Genomic DNA, 19170 nt, shown 5'->3' with positions numbered 1-19170 from the left:
AACTCAATCATTTGGAGGGGTCTCCATATACCTCTGGCCATGAAGGTAGGTGGGGTTATCATGTAACCACATACCATTACTGGCTATATTCTGTATCCTTAAGAACGCTAAATTTGTTACCTCAAATGATTTTGGGATTTCCATGTATTTGTGACATCAGCCTTCCATATGATTTATTTTTATTTTTTTCCCTAAATATCTCTTCTTTCCCCTCTCTTAGAAGTCAGAGATAACTATAGATTCACCAAAATCCAGCCAGCCTTCTAAAAGGTTAATTTAAAATTATTCAGCAGATTGCACCTCACACCTCCTTAGGCTTACTATTCACGATATTTCACAGTCCGGGAAAAAAAAAAATCTGTTAGCCTGTGGTTGATTCACGTAAGTGGAATTGATCTAAATGTGACATTTTTTCTCCTCTCTGCAAATCTTGTTTTGCATGTCTAAAGTCTTTTTCACTCTCGGTGATAACAGCAAACTGGACAAATAAAGAGGGGGAATCACCCTAATGGGGACACAGACAGCAATAAAACCAGACAGGGGTTTCTAATCTCTCTTGAGACTATCCAAAACTTATATGTAAAAAAAAAATGCCTTTAGCTATACTCTAAAAAGGGGTTGGGTCATTTCAAGTGGTAAAAAGGATGGACAGAGGGAAGAGCTCAGGTGAAACCCTATCCCTGATCTCCTTTGTGCCGAAAAAACACAGAAATGATAATTTGTTCCACTGAAGTCCTTCCCCTTGGGGACGTAACATGTAAGGTGGGTCACGTTTGTGACATCATTACATTGAGGCGAAGCCGCTGTGCCGGTTCAGATGTAAGCCGCAAGGGACTGAGTGGCATAAGACCAGTTACTGGTGGTTGCTGTATTAACCGCTTGTATGACGTAATAAACCTCTTGTATGATGTAAATGGCCTAGTATTGATAGGGCACTATTCCGCCTGCTGATTCCAATGATAGAGCACTATTCCTCCCACCGACGCTTAAGGATGGGACACTATTCCTCCCATTGATGCAAGGATAATTTCTACTCCCAACGGAGTAGACAGTGGATAGAGGACAGTAAACTAACCCTTTGTTTAGAAAGTTTGGAGACCTCCGGGTGATGATGCTGGATATCCTCCAGCCAGGAAATGGTTGGGCTCTGACTTTTCTGCAGCAATGAAATCAGAGTAAGCATTTTCTTTACAGGAGACAAATTTGTACAACTGTGCAAACCCGAAGGGAAGGGTGGAGTTCTGCTTTAACATCACTGGGTATTACTCGGTGGACCTCTTGCACTCTTATTAGAAGCGGAGAGAATGCAGCTCTGGAGAACTGAGTCCTTTTATTTCACGCCATCCAGCTGCACATCTCACGTTACCAAAGAAACATAAATATTGATGTTTCTTCATCTAAAACTGGACTTTCCTTGCCAGTGGCCCTCCTTCTCTTCTCTGAACATTCTATAGAAGTAATTAGTTTGTTCCATGAAGACAGGGCACGGTGCTGGCGCGCCGTACGGCTTTCTTACCATTTCCAAAAAATCGCTAAGGGCTGGTTTGTACTTGATTCAAAATGTGGCACTTTGCACGTTTTTTTTTTTTTTAAAGCACCCCGAATGCCAATCCAAAGCTCCTGTCACTAAATAAAATGGTTACCTTACAGTCCTGTTCACATGTTGCATTTGCTTCAAAAATGATACCCCATATCACTTTCTTGACGCTTTGAAAGCATCTCCAAAGCCTCCATAGAAGTCTATGTTAATGCTCACTGACAGCACCTGCAGCATTTGAGAGGCTTTTATTCATAGTTAGCTTTGCTTTGGAAGTATTGGAGGTGTGAGATATCCCAGAATGCACTGGGAAACCAACAAGTGAACCAGAAAGTTGTCATCAGTAGTCCCTTCTGGTTCATGTGTATATATTCTGGGAGTGTCTGATGCAAACGTTATATCGAGTGTGGAGCAGCAGGAAGGTGAATGGAGTCTAGGCTGGAGCTGAGCCACTAGCAGATGGCTGTGCGTGCAACAATGGGAGCTATTGAGCAGGGCTGGAGAGGGAGTTGACTGAGCGGCAGAGGATCAGAAGAGTTGGGGAACCAGAGCAGGAGAAATTAAAAGATGTGGTGTGCAGCATGGGAGCAATATAGCAACAGGTGAACTGGGACCAGACAGAGAGAGGAGAAACCACAAACCAGAGGCTCAGCAGAGCTTGGGGGGTTACTACTGAGCGGGGGGGGGGGGGGCAGCAGAGCTTGGGTTACTACTAAGCAGGGGGACAAGCTGAGCTTGGGGGGGGTTACTACTGAGCCGGGGGACCAGCATAGCTTGGGGGTTTATTACTAAGCAGGGTTACTACTGAGTGGGGGGACCAGCAGAGTTGGGGGGGGGGGGTTACTACTGAGCAGGGGACCAGCAGAGCTTGGAGGCGTTACTACTGAGCGGGGGGACCAGCAGAGCTTGGGGGGGTTACTACTGAACGGGGGACCAGCAGAGCTTGGGGGGGTTACTACTGAGCAGGGGACCAGCAGAGCTTGGAGGGGTTACTACTGAGCGGGGGGGCCAGCAGAGCTTTGGGGGTTACTACTGAGCAGGGGACTATCAGAGCTTGGGGGGGGGGGGGGTTACTACTGAGCAGGGGACCAGCAGAGCTTTGGGGAGTTACTACTGTGTGGGGCATCAGCAGTGCTGAGGGTACTAAAAAACTGGGGAACTGTTGAACGAGGGGTATCAATAAGCTGAGGATTTGCTGAATGGAGGCACTAATGAGTTGGGGATCTGCTGAGTGGGGGCACTACTTGGCCCCTTTAAATACAAATAGAAAATCAACACACCGGCCATTTGCCAAAAAGCTTGTTGAAGCGGTAGGCGCTTTTAATGTGTGTTAAAGGCTTACAGACCGCCTGCCGCAGACTTACTGCCCTGGATCATGCACATGTATGTGATCCAGTATTCCCAGGTGTGGGGGGGCACCACCTCTCCGAAGCCCCCCAAACACCCCATCCCCCCACCTGTGCTGTCATTTGCTATGGCACAAGCCGGTCCCGGCAAATTATTTACGACCGGAACACGTTGAGCGAATGACAGAAGAGAGACCTGTGTTGGTAAGTAAGGAAGTAAAAACTAAGCACTGAGCACTGTGTTGGTGTCACTGGTGATGTATCAGTCAGTTCCCCCCTAGCATCAGTTGGTTTCAGATTGCCCACCTACCATTACTAGTGTAAAAAAATAAAATAAAAAATGACATAAATAAAAAGAATTTTATTTATAGTGTACTAATGAATGGTAGGTTGATGTACAGGATTTTAAGTATGATGGGCATAAAAATAGTGATAAAACATAAAAAGGAAAAACTGAAAAATAAAGTTCATAAATGAAATATGTCCTAAATTATGAAATTTATAAAAGTATAATATTATCCGGACAAGGGATTTGTTCTTTGGTAACAGTTAAGGAGTAGAATTTACTTATTCACTTTTTAGTAAAAGTTTTTTTTTCTATGGCTTTCACACTGAGCTGCCCCGGGCGTCGCGGTAAAGTGTCTCTATTTCTAGCGCCGCTTTACCGTTGCTTTTTTCAAGTGCTATACAGGTGCTATTTTTAGGGCTGTTTGTTTAGTAAATGTTGTGTTTTTTTTTTTCCCACTGTATTGGGGTCCGGTGTTTTTGATACATTCCGATGCGTGTTTGGCTGCATACCATGCAGGAAAAATGCAGCCTGCTCCTTTTTCTTTTTTTCTGGAGCTTGAAAGCCCTGGAACTGACCACACTGATGTGAACTATGCCATTGGAAACCATATAACCTACTTTCCATGCGTTTTTGATGCAGACAAAAAACGCACTGGACTGCATGTGTGAACTGACCCTAATGGTAAAAAAAACAAACTCAGAGGTGATCAAATTGCACTAAAAGAAGGCTCTATTTGTGTTTAAATTATATAAATTTTGTTTGTTTACAGTGTTGCATGACCACGCAATTAACAGTTAAAATAGCGCAGTGCCGAATGGTAAAAAATGGCCTGGACATGAAGGGAGGGTAAAATCTATTATCGCTGAAGTGGGTAAACTCAAAGCAAGTTTAATTAAACCCTAATGGCTTTGCTAAGAGGACACCCCTCTCGTCATGTATGGCACATGGACTTATTACCAAGGAGTGGGCACATGTAAGATATTGCCATGAACATTAGAGTGAAAGCAATAATTCTAGAACCATATTTGCCACTTTCCCCCCACCCGCAGGGCTTAGTCATTGGCTAGCCATGTGGGTGAATTGAAACGCATCAGTAAGGGTGTGGCCTGGATGGAGCAGGGCTGAAGCTGTATCTACTGACTACACTCAGGTTGAACTGGTCGGGTGACCAGCCAACACATGCTATGAATCGCACCACAATGCATGGTAATTTACTGTCCTTTGCTGTAGTTTGATAATAAAGAAAAGAAAAAAAAGCTGGCCGCACTTTTACTTGATTGGCGTATGTAAAATGAATGGGCTGTCCTAAGTGTGCAATAATCTGCATAGGTGTGAATGGAGCTTTCTACAATAATTGAGGGTTTGCATGATGTGTGATTTTAAGGATCATTCACATAGGCATATGCGTATTTTCTGCACAGAACACAGGTTCTTGCAGGCGGAACGAGAAGACGACCCACATAAAATAACGCACTAAAATACTCCTGTTTTTAGATGCATGTAATCCTTTTTTACGGCTTTAAGCGCGCACATGTTTCCGCACATAAAATCTTTCACACAGGCTTCCCGATCAGGTCAGATTTTCAGGTGAACCTAATTGGAAGCTCCCTGAAAGTCTGTGCACAGGTGGTTGTAGCTATACATGCATCCACTTATATCCACTATATCTTATATCCACTTATCTTCAAGTACATCCAGGGGAAAAAAAATCTAAATATGCATGCTGTATATCCCAGGAGACAGAAACGTAGAACATCTGGTGGGAGAAGCTGGAGGACGTCTTGGGGGGGGGGGGGGGGGCAGCTGCCTGAACCTAGAAAAGGCAGCCGGCCCCCGATCAACCCATGTAGATGAGATGCTATGTGGCCCCGGCCAGCGTTACTCCACTGGCCACGCCCCACTGATGTTTTGTCCCGCTGGAGCTTGACCTTCTATGGCTAGATTTACAAAAAACATATAATATGAGGTCAAACTAAACCACTTTCAATTGTATCCAGGCAGGCCCTTGCACTACATAGTTATAGATCTCCTCTACGCGGGTTTGGTCAGGAAAGCGGCGTCCTGTATGTTACACATTACTGTTACAGCTGGATGAGCTAGCTGGGATGCCAGCAACCCCATATCCGAGGACCAGGGGGAGAAAGCATTTCCTCTAACTTGGAGCGGTGCTTCAAGTTCTTTTCTTGCTCCCGATGATGTCAGAAGAATATGGCGGCTCAGGCCCAGGCTGTTGCAGTGATGAGGTGGATTGTAACAGGACAACATTGGATTCCAAAAAAAAAAAGGAGCCGGGGGAGGGAACGTTTTTTTCTTTATGTGGACATAGCCAAGAACTGCAATGGCACCAGTATTTTCATGGTTGGGTTGTTCCCGACCAGCATCAAAGTTCAGGAAATAGATGGTGACCCTGTATGATGCCTAAGCAAAGATGGCCTCCAATTGGAGAACACTTTGAATCCATTGAGAAAATGGAAAGCATTCTCTGAATGGCACCAGTGCCAAACGGCTTTCCTCCTTTGTTCAGAACGCAGAAGGGCAGTCTCTTGACATGGGACCTGGAAGCAAGTGAAGCTCCCTGGAGAAGAGTTGCCTATTCCAGAGATTTCCAGCTTCTAGAGGGATCCTACAGATATGGTCTATGCATAGTTATATTGGTCCAAAGTTAATAACATTTTAATTAAAGTTGCCATACTGGGGTTCTGTGATGGAATCTTTTATGTACCGTATATACTCGAGTATAAGCCGAGATTTTCAGCCTCTTTTTTGAGGCTGAAAGTGCCCCCCTCGGCTTATACTCGAGTCATCGCTGTCTGCCCGCTCGATCAGCGTGTCGAGCAGACAGACAGCGGCCATTCTACAATTCAAAAGCCGCGCCTCCGGCTCCGCCTTCGCCTGTGATAGGCGGAACACTGAATTTCCCAGCAGCCTGTGTTCCGCCTATCACGGACATCGTATCATCCTCGTACTACGGACGAGGATGATACGATGTCAGTGATAGGCGGAACACAGGCTGCTGGGAAATTCAGTGTTCCGCCTATCACAGGCGAAGGAGGAGGCGCGGCTTTTGAATTTTACAATGGCCGCCGAAGAGGGCACGGGACGGAGGCAAGGCAAGGCAAGGCAAGGCAAGGCACGGCACGGCACGGGACGGAGGCAAGGCAAGGCAAGGCACGACACGACGGCAAGGCACGGCACGGCACGGGACGGAACGGAGGCAAGGAGGCAAGGCACGGGACGGAGGCTCGGGACAAAGGTAGGCTGGACACACACACACACACACACACACACACACACACACACACACACACACACACACACACACACACACACACACACACACACACACACACACAGGGATGGGTGGATGGATGGAGACACACACAGGGATGGGTGGATGGATGGAGACACACACAGGGATGGATGGATGGAGACACACACACACAGGGATGGATGGATGGATGGATGGAGACACACACACACAGGGATGGATGGATGGATGGACACACACACACACAGGGATGGATGGACGGACACACAGGGATGGACGGACACACAGGGATGGACGGACACACAGGGATGGACGGACACACACACAGGGATGGACAGGCATGTCTCACCCTCGGCTTATACACGAGTCAATAAGTTTGCCAGTTTTTTTGGGGGTAAATTGGGGGCCTCGGCTTATATTCGGGTCGGCCTATACTCGAGTATATACGGTAATTTGCCAAAATAAATCCTAGTAATATATTTAACAGACATTTTAAATCCAAAGTGTTTTCACTTTCATCAACAATGTAGACGCTGAAGGCAGCTGCACCTCCTGACCTAGAACGTGATGTCAGGTGAAGCGTGTAATACGCTGGAATGTACCGTATCTGGAAAATAATAATGGAAGAAGACATATGGAGATCCAGGTCACAGTACTCTGATTTACGATCTTACAGAGCAGGGGATCGAAAAAAAATGCTAAAGTTTAATTTTACCTTCTCTGGGCCTCCCTTATTAACGTGCTAATTTATTTTTTAAATACAACTTTTCTTTTTCATTATCTTATCTTATTATAGGCCCAGTAGGCAATTAGAAATTTTAGATCAGAGATTTACGCTGCTATTTTTGTGCAACCAGAATGTGGAATGGAGGTCCAGTTACTGACTATTGTTTATAGATATTTCTTTCCGAATTTACAAGTCATGCTTTTTTTTTACTCTAATCAGCCTGGAGCTGACTGGGTTAGAAAATAGCACGAGGTTCAGATGAGGATCAGTTTGGTTAATAGCCAGGCTCATCTCTATAGACAATGCTGCTTCTATATCATCTAGCACATCAAGTCAATTTCTCCACTTTGATTTCAGTAATTTAATAATGCTGTGTTTAATAATCGTGTTGTAAAGTTTAAGAAAAAAAAAATCCGATATCTAGATAAGTGGTTTCCATACTGCGCCTGGGTGCCAGATGCGGCCCTTTGTCTGTCTGCTTTTATCTGGCTTTTGAGGCACTATTTTATCCACTGATGCCATTATTGGAGCATAATTCCCCCAACTGGCAACAATCAAGGGGCACAAATCCCCCCCACTGGTAACAATCAAGGGGCACAACCCCCCCCACCCTGACGCCAATAAGGAGGCACAATTCCTCCCAATGGCACCAATGATGGGGCACAATTCCTCTCAATCACACCAACGAAGGGGTGCAATATCTCCCACTAACACCAATTATGGGGCACATTTCCACTGACGCCAAAGATGGGCATTGTTTTTTCCCACAGACGTCGGGACCTTTTTTACTTCCAATGGCCACAGTCCGGCCCTTCTAAAGGGTGGTAAACTGGTCCTTTGTTTAGAAAATTTGAAGATCCTGATCTAGACCCAAATCCCTACAGTTTTTCTCTTTCCTGCTGAACACAGCCCAGATTCTGAGGAATTCTCTATTTCAACCTACTAGGAAGCAAACTTTTCCAGAAGTGTCGATCTACTGCAGGGGTCTCAAACTGGCGGCCCTTCAGCTGTTGCAAAACTACAAGTCCCATCATGCCTCTGCCTGTGGGAGCCATGCTTGTAACTGTCAGCCTTGCAATGCCTCATGGGACTTGTAGTTTAGCAACAGCTGGAGGGCAGCCAGTTTGAGACCCCTGATCTACTGGGTCCCCAGCAGATCTCATTGGTTCCTCTGACTGACATCAATGTTATTACTGTGTTCTGCAATGGGTCAGTGGAACCGGTAAGTTGGTTACAATATTTAAAGCATGTGTTCATAGAAAATACCCTAAATATTAAACTTTTATATGGCCAAAAGTAGACCCCTCTCCAAATTATGGCATTCACGTGTTCTCAGTAAAGGGTACTGTTAATGCTACAGTATACCAAGACATTTTAGACAATTGGTGCCTTCCAACCTTGTGTTAACAGTTAAGGGAAGCTCCTTTTCTTTTCGAGCATGACTGTGCTCCCATGTACAAAGCCAGCTCCATAACGACATGGTTTATCCACTCTGGTGTGTAGGGAACTTGAGTAGCTTGCACAGAGCCCAATGAATTGGAACTACAATGGCGAACCAGGTCTTCTTCTCCAACATCAGGACCTGACCACACAAATGCTGCTTGGGCACAAATTCTTACAGACTCCCTCAAAAATCTTATGGAAAACCTTCCCAGAAGTATGGGGGAGTTATCTGGTTTGATGGGTTTATTTTGGAGGAAATAAAATGGCCTGTACAGAGCCCTGACCTCAATCCTACTAAACCCCTTTGGGATGAGTTGGATTGCCTATTGAGAGCCAGATCTTCATGCAGCATCAGTACCTGACCTCACAAATGGGAAAAAATTCCCACACACTCTAAAATTTTGAGGTAAGCCTTCCCAGAAGAGCGAAAGCTGCTTTAGCATCAAAGGAGGATCTACTCTATATTAGCGCCTTTTTTTAGTAGGATTTCCAATAAGCTTATATAGCTCTGATGGTCAGGTGTCCAGAAAATGTTGGCCATATAATATAAATAAGCTGGTTCTTTGGTGAAAACAGTTTCATGCTAATGGGCGATCTACTAATATTTGGACAGCACATCTTGGTCACAAAGAGCTAACTTATTTATATGGTCAAATTTGTTGGACTCCTGATCAGTGCAGCTATATGAGCTTGTTAGACACCTTATTCGAAAACTGTGGAGTTGGCTTAGTGTATTTTTGTGTTTTTCAAACTGTTTTTGTTGTATGTGGTGGAACAATCAAAGAGCTCAAAGCCCAATTTATTTTATTGGATAGCAAGTCTTTTTAACTGGACAGCTTTATAAACCCAATAAATCCAGCTGTTAGCATTCAAAACAAGAAAAGCAAATTATGGGTATTCATCACTATTTGCTGTAACAAACTGCAGACAATCGGATATCAGTGGGACGTTGGCCAACTAGTGATGTTTATCTGCAAAAGAATATAAAATCTCTCTGGCCCTAATTGAAAAAATAAGGCCATAAATATAATGACTGGAGGTCAATATTAGGTGCTTTGTGATGATGCCGACATTGGGGGGGACTTCTTTTGTAGATCCCTTGGTTGTGGGCCAATTTAGATCAAATAAGCACTCATCCGTGGGAAGTTATCTTTTGCTCTTAATTTCATGCATCCATGCCTAGTTTTGCAAGTTGAAGATGAGTTTTACTGAGAGAAGGATTACAGACTCCATAATATTTAAGTATCACTTGGGTACAACTATATTAATAACTACATGACTTAGTATAGTAAGGCTGCTTTCACACTGGGGCGGTATTCAGGCGTTACAGCGCTAAAAATAGCGCCTGTGTAACGCCTGAAAAAAACCGGCCCCTTTAACTCCAGTGTGAAAGCCGGAGGGGCGATGCGCTGGCAGGACGGTGAAAAAAGTCCTGCTAGCCGCATCTTTGCAGCGGTGAAGGAGCGGTGTATTCACCGCTCCTAAACCGCTCCTACCCATTGAAATCAATGGGACACCGCGGCAATACCGCTGGCAAAGCGCCGCTGCAGCGGCGCTTTGCGGGCGGGTTTAACCCCTTTTCGGCCGCTAGCGGGGGTTAAAACCACCCCGCTAGCGCCCGCACACCGCCGCTAAAACGACGGTAAAGCGCCGCTAAAAATAGCGGCACTTTACCGCCGACGCCGCTCCCGCTGCAGTGTGAAAGCAGCCTAATACATGAGATATAGAGAAGCATTTCCAGCATTTAAGATCACTTAAAGGGCCTCTGGCACCGAATGGGAAGAATTTACTTCAAACATACATCACTGCCCCTGACAGCCACCCTCTAACACTCTCTGCTTGGTGTGTGTGTGTGTGTGTGTGTGTGTGTGTGTGTGTGTGTGTGTGTGTATGTATATATAAAATATTATACTGTACATCAAACCACCAACCAACATGGGCCCAAACAAAGCATTTAATCACATATACATATGACTAATTCAAGCAGTTGAGTAGAGGCTGCTGGATTCAGCACATTTTAATATTCTTATATGAAGTTATGTGGCATCCAATATTTAATGTCTTTTAATATTTGTGCATATTAAACTACTGGTTTTATTATATTCGATATTCAGAAATTACTTTTTCACCCTCCAAAATCCCATTTATTTTAACCACTTGACCTCTGGAAGTTTTTTCCCCCTTCATGAATCGAGCAAGGAGATGTGCGCCACAGGGTGACTAGACCTTTACATGCTATGGGCAGCCTATGGTTAAGTCAAAGGTCCATGGAAAATAGTCCATAAAAGATAGTTAATGTCTATAAAAAATTATATGTTCCATCAGTCTGTGAGGTGATCCTATGGAGGGGTGTCCAAGCACTAGGGCAAGCTAATCATAGGAGCAGAAGCAGGCTATATATAAACAGGTAGAAGAGAAAAAGGAAAAGCACCTCTAAGTGCAGACAACATAAAAGTTTAATCATAGATAAAAGGCAAAAGGCCACTCACATGTGGTAGAGTAAAACGAGCTCATTATGTAAAAGAAACCGGGATGTCAGCGCTGGATGCCCATCCAGGGGGCCACCAGGGTCTGCTGCCGCATGGGCTTCTCCCTGAAGACTTCCCTTGGGCCTTCTTCACGTGACAGCAGACCCTGGTGACCCCCTGGATGGTCATCCAGTGCAGACATCCCGGTTTCTTTTATGAGCCTGTTTTACTCTACCACATGTGAGTGGCCCTTTGTCTTTTATTTATGATTAAACTTTTAAGTTGTCTGCACTTAAAGGCTCTCTTCCTTTTTTTCTCTTTTACCCCCTTCATGACCAGGGCATTTCTTGCTATTCAGCACTGTGCTACTTTAACTGGCAATTGCGCGGGCATGCAACGCTGTACCTAAATTAAATTCATATAATTTTTTTCACACAAATGGAGCTTTTCTTTTTTCTTACTTTTCTTATTTCTTTTCACCACTGTTTTTTTTTAATTTATTTTTTTATTACATAAATGAAAAAATACCAAACATTTTTAAACAACCAAATATATTCTAAATTCTGCTTTAAAACACATCCAATAAATAAAATCAAATGTCTTCATAATTTTAGGCCAAAATTTATTCTGCTACAGATTTTCGGTAAAGGAAAAAGAAAATCACAATAAGTGTATATTAATTGTCTACAGTGAGTCTACAAACTACGGTGTATGTGTGTGTATGTGTGTGTATGTGTATGTGTGTGTGTATATATATATATTATAAATAATATACCGTATTTATTGGCGTATAACACGCACCCCAAGTTTAGGAGGGAATTTAAAAGAAAAAAACTTTTAGGAGGGAAGTTTAAGGAAAAAAACGTAATTTAAATGCCCATCAATGCAGCCTTATCAGTGTCATTTGCAGCCTTGTCAGTCGTTTACAGCCTTGCATTGCAGCCTTGTTAGTGTGTTTGCTGTTTAAAAATGGCGCAGCCGAGATACAGAGCGGATGTCCTGTGTATCTCGGCAGCGCACCCCCAATTTCCCCCTGATTTTAGGGGGGGAAAAAGTGCGTGTTATACGCCGATAAATATAGTATAAATTGAAATTTATGCAGCTATAGATGCTATACTGGTAATGACAGTGATCAGCGACTTATAGTGTGACTGTGATAGTGTGGCGGAAAATCTGGTGGTAACTGACACTGCCTGGGAGTGTCACTAACTTGCACTGATGTCCCTAGTAATGCTAATACAGTGATCAGTGATAATACTGTACACTGCCTGGAAAGGGGTTAAAGCGGTAGTAAACTGCATCCAATTTTTATTTCTTTTTTTAAACCCTGCAAGGTAAATGCATAATGTGCTAGTATGCATCTCATACTAACACATGAAATACTTACCCTAGAATAAAACCCGCCAGCGCCACGCTGTCACATCTGACAGGCGTTTCCATCGTCGCCCCGTCTTCTGGCAATTGACCACGCTGCGCTGATGTCATGGGCTGCAACACAGAGCTCTGAAGGGACAGCATGGGCATACCGTCCCTTTAGCGCACATGCGCCAGTGACAACCATGCCGGTTTAGGAGATATTCACTGTACCTACAGGTAAGCTTTATTATAGACTTACCTTATGGTACAAGTGCCAAAAAAAGGTTTTACTTCCACTTTAACATCTAGGGGCAATCAAGGGGTTAAGTGTGTGTCTAACAAGCTATAGTGTGTGTAATATGTGCTGCTTTTGCTTTGCGATCTGTTTCTTTTTATCTGCTTTTCGGGGAGAAGAAACAGCTAGATTTCTGTTCACTATACACGGACTTCTGTGTTTTGTAAACATAGAACTCTGTGTGTGTTTGGGCACAACCGATCAGCAGGTTTCAGCCAAAATCATTGGCTGAAATCTGCTGCCAATCTCGTGCGGTGTCCAATGACAGCACGGGTTGGCAGGAGGCACTCTTGGCTTTACGTTGCGGTGCCTGCACATGCCACCCACTCACAGTATATTTACCGTGAGCAGTCGGTTAGAGGTTAAAAAATATTTCTGTATATTTTACATAATATATCAGGGGTTTGTTCGTGCAGACTTGTAGAATTGACATCTGCTTGACATATAAATTACTGTACGTATGTCCCCTTTTTTGCAATAGTAAACGTAAGGATCTATAACCAACTAATGAAATGAGTAGTCCTCCACTCCTGATATTGTGACATCACACATTTTGGGGTCAGATGCCGACCTCTTCATGGGGGTTTTGTAAAGATGTAGAGTCAGAATGCGAGAACTTGGGGAGCGGAGTTTCTGTGCTGTAACTGATAAGTCCACACACATATTTACAGTTTTTCTATATCGCTGCCTCAGTCCTCAAGTTCTAGCTTCTTCTGATGAAGGAGGCGATTATCATCTGGCCCCCAAAATGCATTGACTCTTGTATTCAAACTATGTTTGGGGGGAGAAAAAGCTTAATTTGGGACTTGTATATTTTGGTATGGGGCTTTAATACCTTGATTAAAATATAGCCTTAACTACCGAGGATATTACAGTATTGCAGTAGTTTCTGGGTACCAGAAAGCTGCCTACAAACCATCTAGATGTCTCAGAGGGACACCATACACCTCATATTTACAAAAGAATTTAAACCTTAACTACTGAACATTACCTCAAAGTTCGAGCATCCTCAATTGAATAGTTTAAACATTTGTGGTTTCCCGGGATAGGGACTATGTGGACTGTCCAAAAATCAGGACTGGTCATCCCAGTTGGGTATAGCCCGGATATTGGTAGTTATCAATGTCTCCATGTGATATTTATTCTATTTTATCCATGGTCCTAAATGTATAGAATATTGCTTGTGCAACTGTTGTATATATCATTAACCTTGGCTTTGTGTTGAGTAGTACGTGGTTTCGCTGGTTTCTTTGGCCTTCCTAGCTACTCTTAGATATTTAATATTAAGATTCTGATGTAAGGGGCTTCAACTGATGTTACAAATAACTTCTAGTACAAAGACTTCAGAATAATTATGAAATGGGAAGGATTTCTAAGGAAATATGATTTTTAACACATGTTGGTAATATTGAGCTGTGTAGCAGTGAATGTGCCAAACATAAAAAGTCCTGCACAAAATCCTCTCTATATTCATTCCTGACTAGTACTATACTGAATCAGCAGAACCTTGAAATGGTTTTGAGAAATGAGGAAAAAATAAAAAGTTATCAGTAAGGTTAGAAGGTCCAAGATAACTGTATACAAGCTAGTTAATAGAGGACAACAGAGCACACCACAACACTTGTGATCATGGAAAGTCACATCTTCCTGATCTCTTAGCCCTTGCACACACGGTCGGACATTCTGACAACCAAATCTGTTGGATATTGTCCGAAACTATTGCATACACATGGTCGGACAAAGTTGTCGGAAAATCCGATTGTACATAACGTGATGACGTTATTTCATTACGACGGGACTACGTTCAGGCTAGTAGCCAATAGCTACTTTGTCCGTCGGAGTAGGCTACACATGATCAGAGTATGTCCGATCGGAGCATGTTGTGGGAAAATTTTATAGACAAGTTGGAAAACTTGGTCTGTCGGATATTCCGATGGAAACAGTCCGATGGAGCACACACACAGTCGGATTATCCGACAATACGGTCCGATTGGACACATTCCGTTGGAATCTCCGACCGTGTGTACAAGGGCTTAGAGTAAGGTATTTGCAAGGCTATCATGCACTGTATATCCAAATGTATATAGACACCTGACCATCATACTTGCCTATATAGCCAAAAGCATGTGGATCTCTGAACATTACAACTACCTATATGGCCAAATGCACAAGAGAACGCCTGATCACCACCTACTAATGTGGCCAAAAGCACGTGGACACCTGACCTGAGCATGTAAATGATCCCAGATCTCTCCATAAAGAGGACCTGTCATTACACGTGCTATAATAAAGGATGCTGTTCTTTTTCTTCTGATGGCAATAAAGTTGATAAAAAAAAAAGTAAGGTACAGGGTTAAAAAAATATATTTAAATGATAACAAAAAAAATTAAAGCACCGCCCCGTCTATGGGGCTTTTTAGGTACAGCATTTTGGCGCCGCTCCACATTCATGCAATTTTAAAGCATAAAATGTTAGGTATCTATTTACTTGCTGTAACCATGCCTTTTATATTTTACTCTGAAATTGGGTATTATATTGTGTTTTGTGTGCACTAAGATTCATTAACCAGTTCAATACTGGCCCTTTCACCTCCTTCCTGCCCAGGTCAATTTTCAGCCTTTAGCGCTCTCACATTTTGAATGACAATTAGTCATGTAGCACTGTACCCATATGAAATTTTGATCATTTTTTGAGACAGGGCTTCCTTTTGGTGGTATCCAATCACCATTGGATTTTTTGCTACATAAATGGGAAAAAAAGACAGGACATTTTGGAAAAAAAAAATCCTTCCTCTTAGTTGCTGTTAAGATTTTGCAAATAAGTAACTTTTTTCTTCACTGATGGGCACTGATGAAGCTGCACTGATGAGGCACCACTGATGGGCACCAATAAACTGCACTGATGGGCACCGATGAGTCGGCACTGATGGGTTGCACTGATTCAGGGCACTGATTATCAGTGTAAATGCTGTACCCCGCGGATAAGCTCTTCTTTTCTCGCACATTAATGGCTGTGCGTTGAGTTATTTTGAGGGGACAGCAAATTTACACTGTTATACAAGCTGTACACTCACTACTTTAAGTGTCATTTCTTCAGTGTTGTTACATGAAAAGATAGAATAAAATATTTACAAAAACGTGAGGGGGTGTACTCACTTTTGTGAAATACTGTATGATGTTTGGGGGTTCTAAGTAATCTAGCAAAAAAAAATTGATTTTATTTTTTTACATGAGAAGTGTCCAATCTGGCCTGGGGTTGAAGTGGTTAATAACCCAGGGACAGGTTTTCTTTAAAATTTTGAAGCCTGTAAATAAAAAAAAAAAAAAAAAAAAAAAAAAAAACAGGAACATTTTGATATGTTGACGCTGCCTCAGTGTTTGTGCCGGAGTGATTGATTAGCTTCACTTGGCACATGCATGAATATAGCCTCCCTATCAGGTAAGCTGCATCCTATTTTATTTGACAATCAATCACTTTTTAAAGTCTCCACTCGGCTGCCTCCGTCTTCTAACTGGTTAACTTCAAACAAACATCATCCTGCTATAAAATGAAAGGCGAAGGATAGCCGAGCCAAGAGAAGAGGTCAGGCTGACCTCAGGAACTGTGCTGTCAGGGCAATGAAATGTGGCCTGTTTGTTACTGACTCCAGTGTGTGTCCATAGAGGAGAGCAAGACAGAAAAAAACAACTTCGGCTAATTCCGTACACAACTATCTTTCCCCAATTATTAAACAGAAATTCGATTAATTTTAATAGTACGGAAGACTGTAGATTGCAGTTAGCCTATTTTTGTTGTTGCAGAATTTTTTTTTAAAGCTGATGTTTAACCACTTGCCTACCGGGTACTTTTACCCCCTTCCTGCCCCAGGCCAATTTTCAGCACTGTTACACTGACAATTGTGTGGTCATGCTACACTGTACACATATGACATTTTCTTTATAATTTTCTTCCCACAAATAGAGCTTTCTTTTGGTGGTATTTGATCACCACTGGGTTTTTTTGTTTTTTTTTGCTAAACAAATTAAAAAAGACTGAAAATTTTGAAAACAAAAAACATTTTTCTTTGTTTTGTTTATAAAATTTTGTAAATACGTTTTTCTCCTTCACTGATGAGGTGGGACTGATTAGGTGGCACTGATGGGCACAAAGTGACACATAATAGTGAAGTGGAAAGAAAATGATTCAGTGGCACTGATGTCAGTGGGGAGGAGTGGTGTCCCATCGATGGTGTCAGTGGGGAGGAATGGTGCCCCAATGGCTGGATAAAGTCAAGCAAAGGGCCACATTCGGTCCCCAGGGCACAGTTTGCAGGCCATTGCTTTAGGTGGTAGTTGTAGCCCTAAAGGGCGATTTTTGGAATCCCTGAAACGCATTGGCTCTTAGCCCTTGTACACACGGTCGGACATTTCGACAGAAAATGTCAGATCGGACCATGTTGTCGGATAATCCGACCGTGTGTGGGCTTCATCGGACTGTTTCCGTTGGAATATCCGACGGACCACGTTTTCCAGCTTGGCTATAAAACTTTCCGACAACATGATCCGATCGGACCTTGTCTGATCATGTGTAGAGAATTAGATCAAATTCCTACACCAAAGCTATTGGCTACTAGCCTGAACGTAGTCCCGTCGTAACGAAATAACGTCATCACGTTCTGAACGATCGGATTTTCCGACAACTTTGTCTGGCTGTGTGTATGCAACACTTTTGCACAAAATCTGGTTTTGTTGGATTTGGTTGTCGGAATGTCCTACCGTGTGTATGGGGGCTAAAATGCTTTGATATAAAAATCTGAATAAAATTGTATCTGAACTTTACACGCTCTGCTTTTGCCCCATCCCTTCTTGCACATCCAGCAATAAAATCCAAACCAAAAAATAGAGAACACATTAATGTTCTCCCACTTCACAAAATTGTGTCTGAAGACTTAATAAGGCATATTATGAAGTTGGCTAAATGTCAGAAATGTGGTACGTATAATTCAGACAGGTAGTGCAGCATTTTATTCTGAATCCAACAACATTTTATTTTAGGACAAACGTATTTGGCACAATAAATGTTTTATACACTGGTCTGCATGTTTTTTGAGTGAAGGACTATATACGGTAATATATATTGGCACACCTACCTCCTAATGTCATGCCGGCCTCATAACATTTCCTCAAACGACAGGACGGACAGTTTTTCCTCCGGAATTTGTCGATCGTGCAGTCATTACGGCTGGCACAAAGGTATTTCTGTTTTCCTGGAAGAGAATATGAAGAATGGTAAGAGGGGGAGACCATTAGCAACTTCTCTTAATTGGTAACTTTTACAGACATACTGATTTTTATTGTATTTCATTTAAATTAATTTTCAACTTTATTTTCACATTTAAATTTAGTATTTTTAAAATTCATTTTTTACATTTTTCAAACTCCTTTTCAAATTTTTCTAATCCGATATTTTGTTTCATGTTGTGTTTTTTTTTTTTTTTTGGATTTGTTGACATTCTTTACAATTATTTGGAAATTTAGATATGTCTGAATCTTTGAATAACAAAAACTTTGTATTCAATCCATAACGAAACATGTCTAGTCCTGTTATTACAGCATACAAAGACATTTTAGACAATTGTGCTCTTCCAACCTTTGTGGTAATAGTTTAGTGAAGGCTCTTTTCTATTCCAGCATGATTGTGCCCGTGTACAAAGCCAACTCCGTAAAGACATGGTTTGACCAGTTTGGTGTGGAGGAACTCAAATGTCCCTGACTTCAACCTCACTAAACACATTTGGGATGAACTGGAGCAAGAAGCCACGTCTTCTCAACCAACATCAGTACCTGACCTGATTATAAAATCATTGTTTGACAAGTTTGGTGTGGAGGAACTTGAGTGGCCTTTGGAATCCTGACCTCAACCCTACCTCACCAATCCTGATCTCACCTTTCAGATGTACTGGGATGTCTGGTCTTCTCATCCAAAATCAGTACCTGAACCCGAAAATGCCTTTTTTTTTTTTGGTTAACTAGGCACTATAAGTGTGATGGTCCACAAACGTTTGATCACGTGCATATTGTTATATACTCCAGCATTGTAAATTGTAAAACTTCTCACATCAAATTATGTTTAAAAAACATGTCATGCTACCTTAAAAAATGGAGCATCGGTGCAAATTACAGCAAGAACAGTTGGACCAGTTTGGTGTGTCCTGTAAAGAGCCCTGACCTCAGCCCCAATGAACACCTCTCTGGATCTGGAACTCCAATTGTGAGCAAGGTCTTCTCATCCAACATCAGAGTCGAACGTTCTATATTGGTACAAATTCCAGTTTGATGTGAAGGAACTCAAGTGGCTACTGCAAAAATATAGTCAGTTTGGCATGGAGGAAACTTGTGAGCCCAAACCCAACATTTGAACAGCTTTAGGGGTGAATTGGCATGCCATTTGTGAGCCAGGTC

At 42.6% G+C, this 19170-nt stretch overlaps 1 protein-coding gene across 1 annotated transcript in view; it reads right to left on the bottom strand.

The window, feature by feature from the left end:
* Positions 1-19170, bottom strand: part of AR (androgen receptor) — a 352766-nt gene that overhangs the window by 41948 nt on the left and 291648 nt on the right. The window contains exon 3 of the mRNA XM_077479354.1: positions 17859-17975. Within this exon, the coding sequence (XP_077335480.1) occupies positions 17859-17975 (117 nt within the window). The remainder of the gene's footprint in view (positions 1-17858; positions 17976-19170) is intronic.

The sequence above is a fragment of the Lithobates pipiens genome, unplaced genomic scaffold, assembly GCF_037356315.1.
Source record: "Lithobates pipiens isolate NorthernLeopardFrog02 unplaced genomic scaffold, aLitPip1_a1.2 Scaffold_1, whole genome shotgun sequence".
Classification (NCBI taxonomy): domain Eukaryota; kingdom Metazoa; phylum Chordata; class Amphibia; order Anura; family Ranidae; genus Lithobates; species Lithobates pipiens.
The sequence above is the reverse complement of the archived record's forward strand: the minus strand, read 5'-3'. Positions and strand labels throughout refer to the sequence as shown.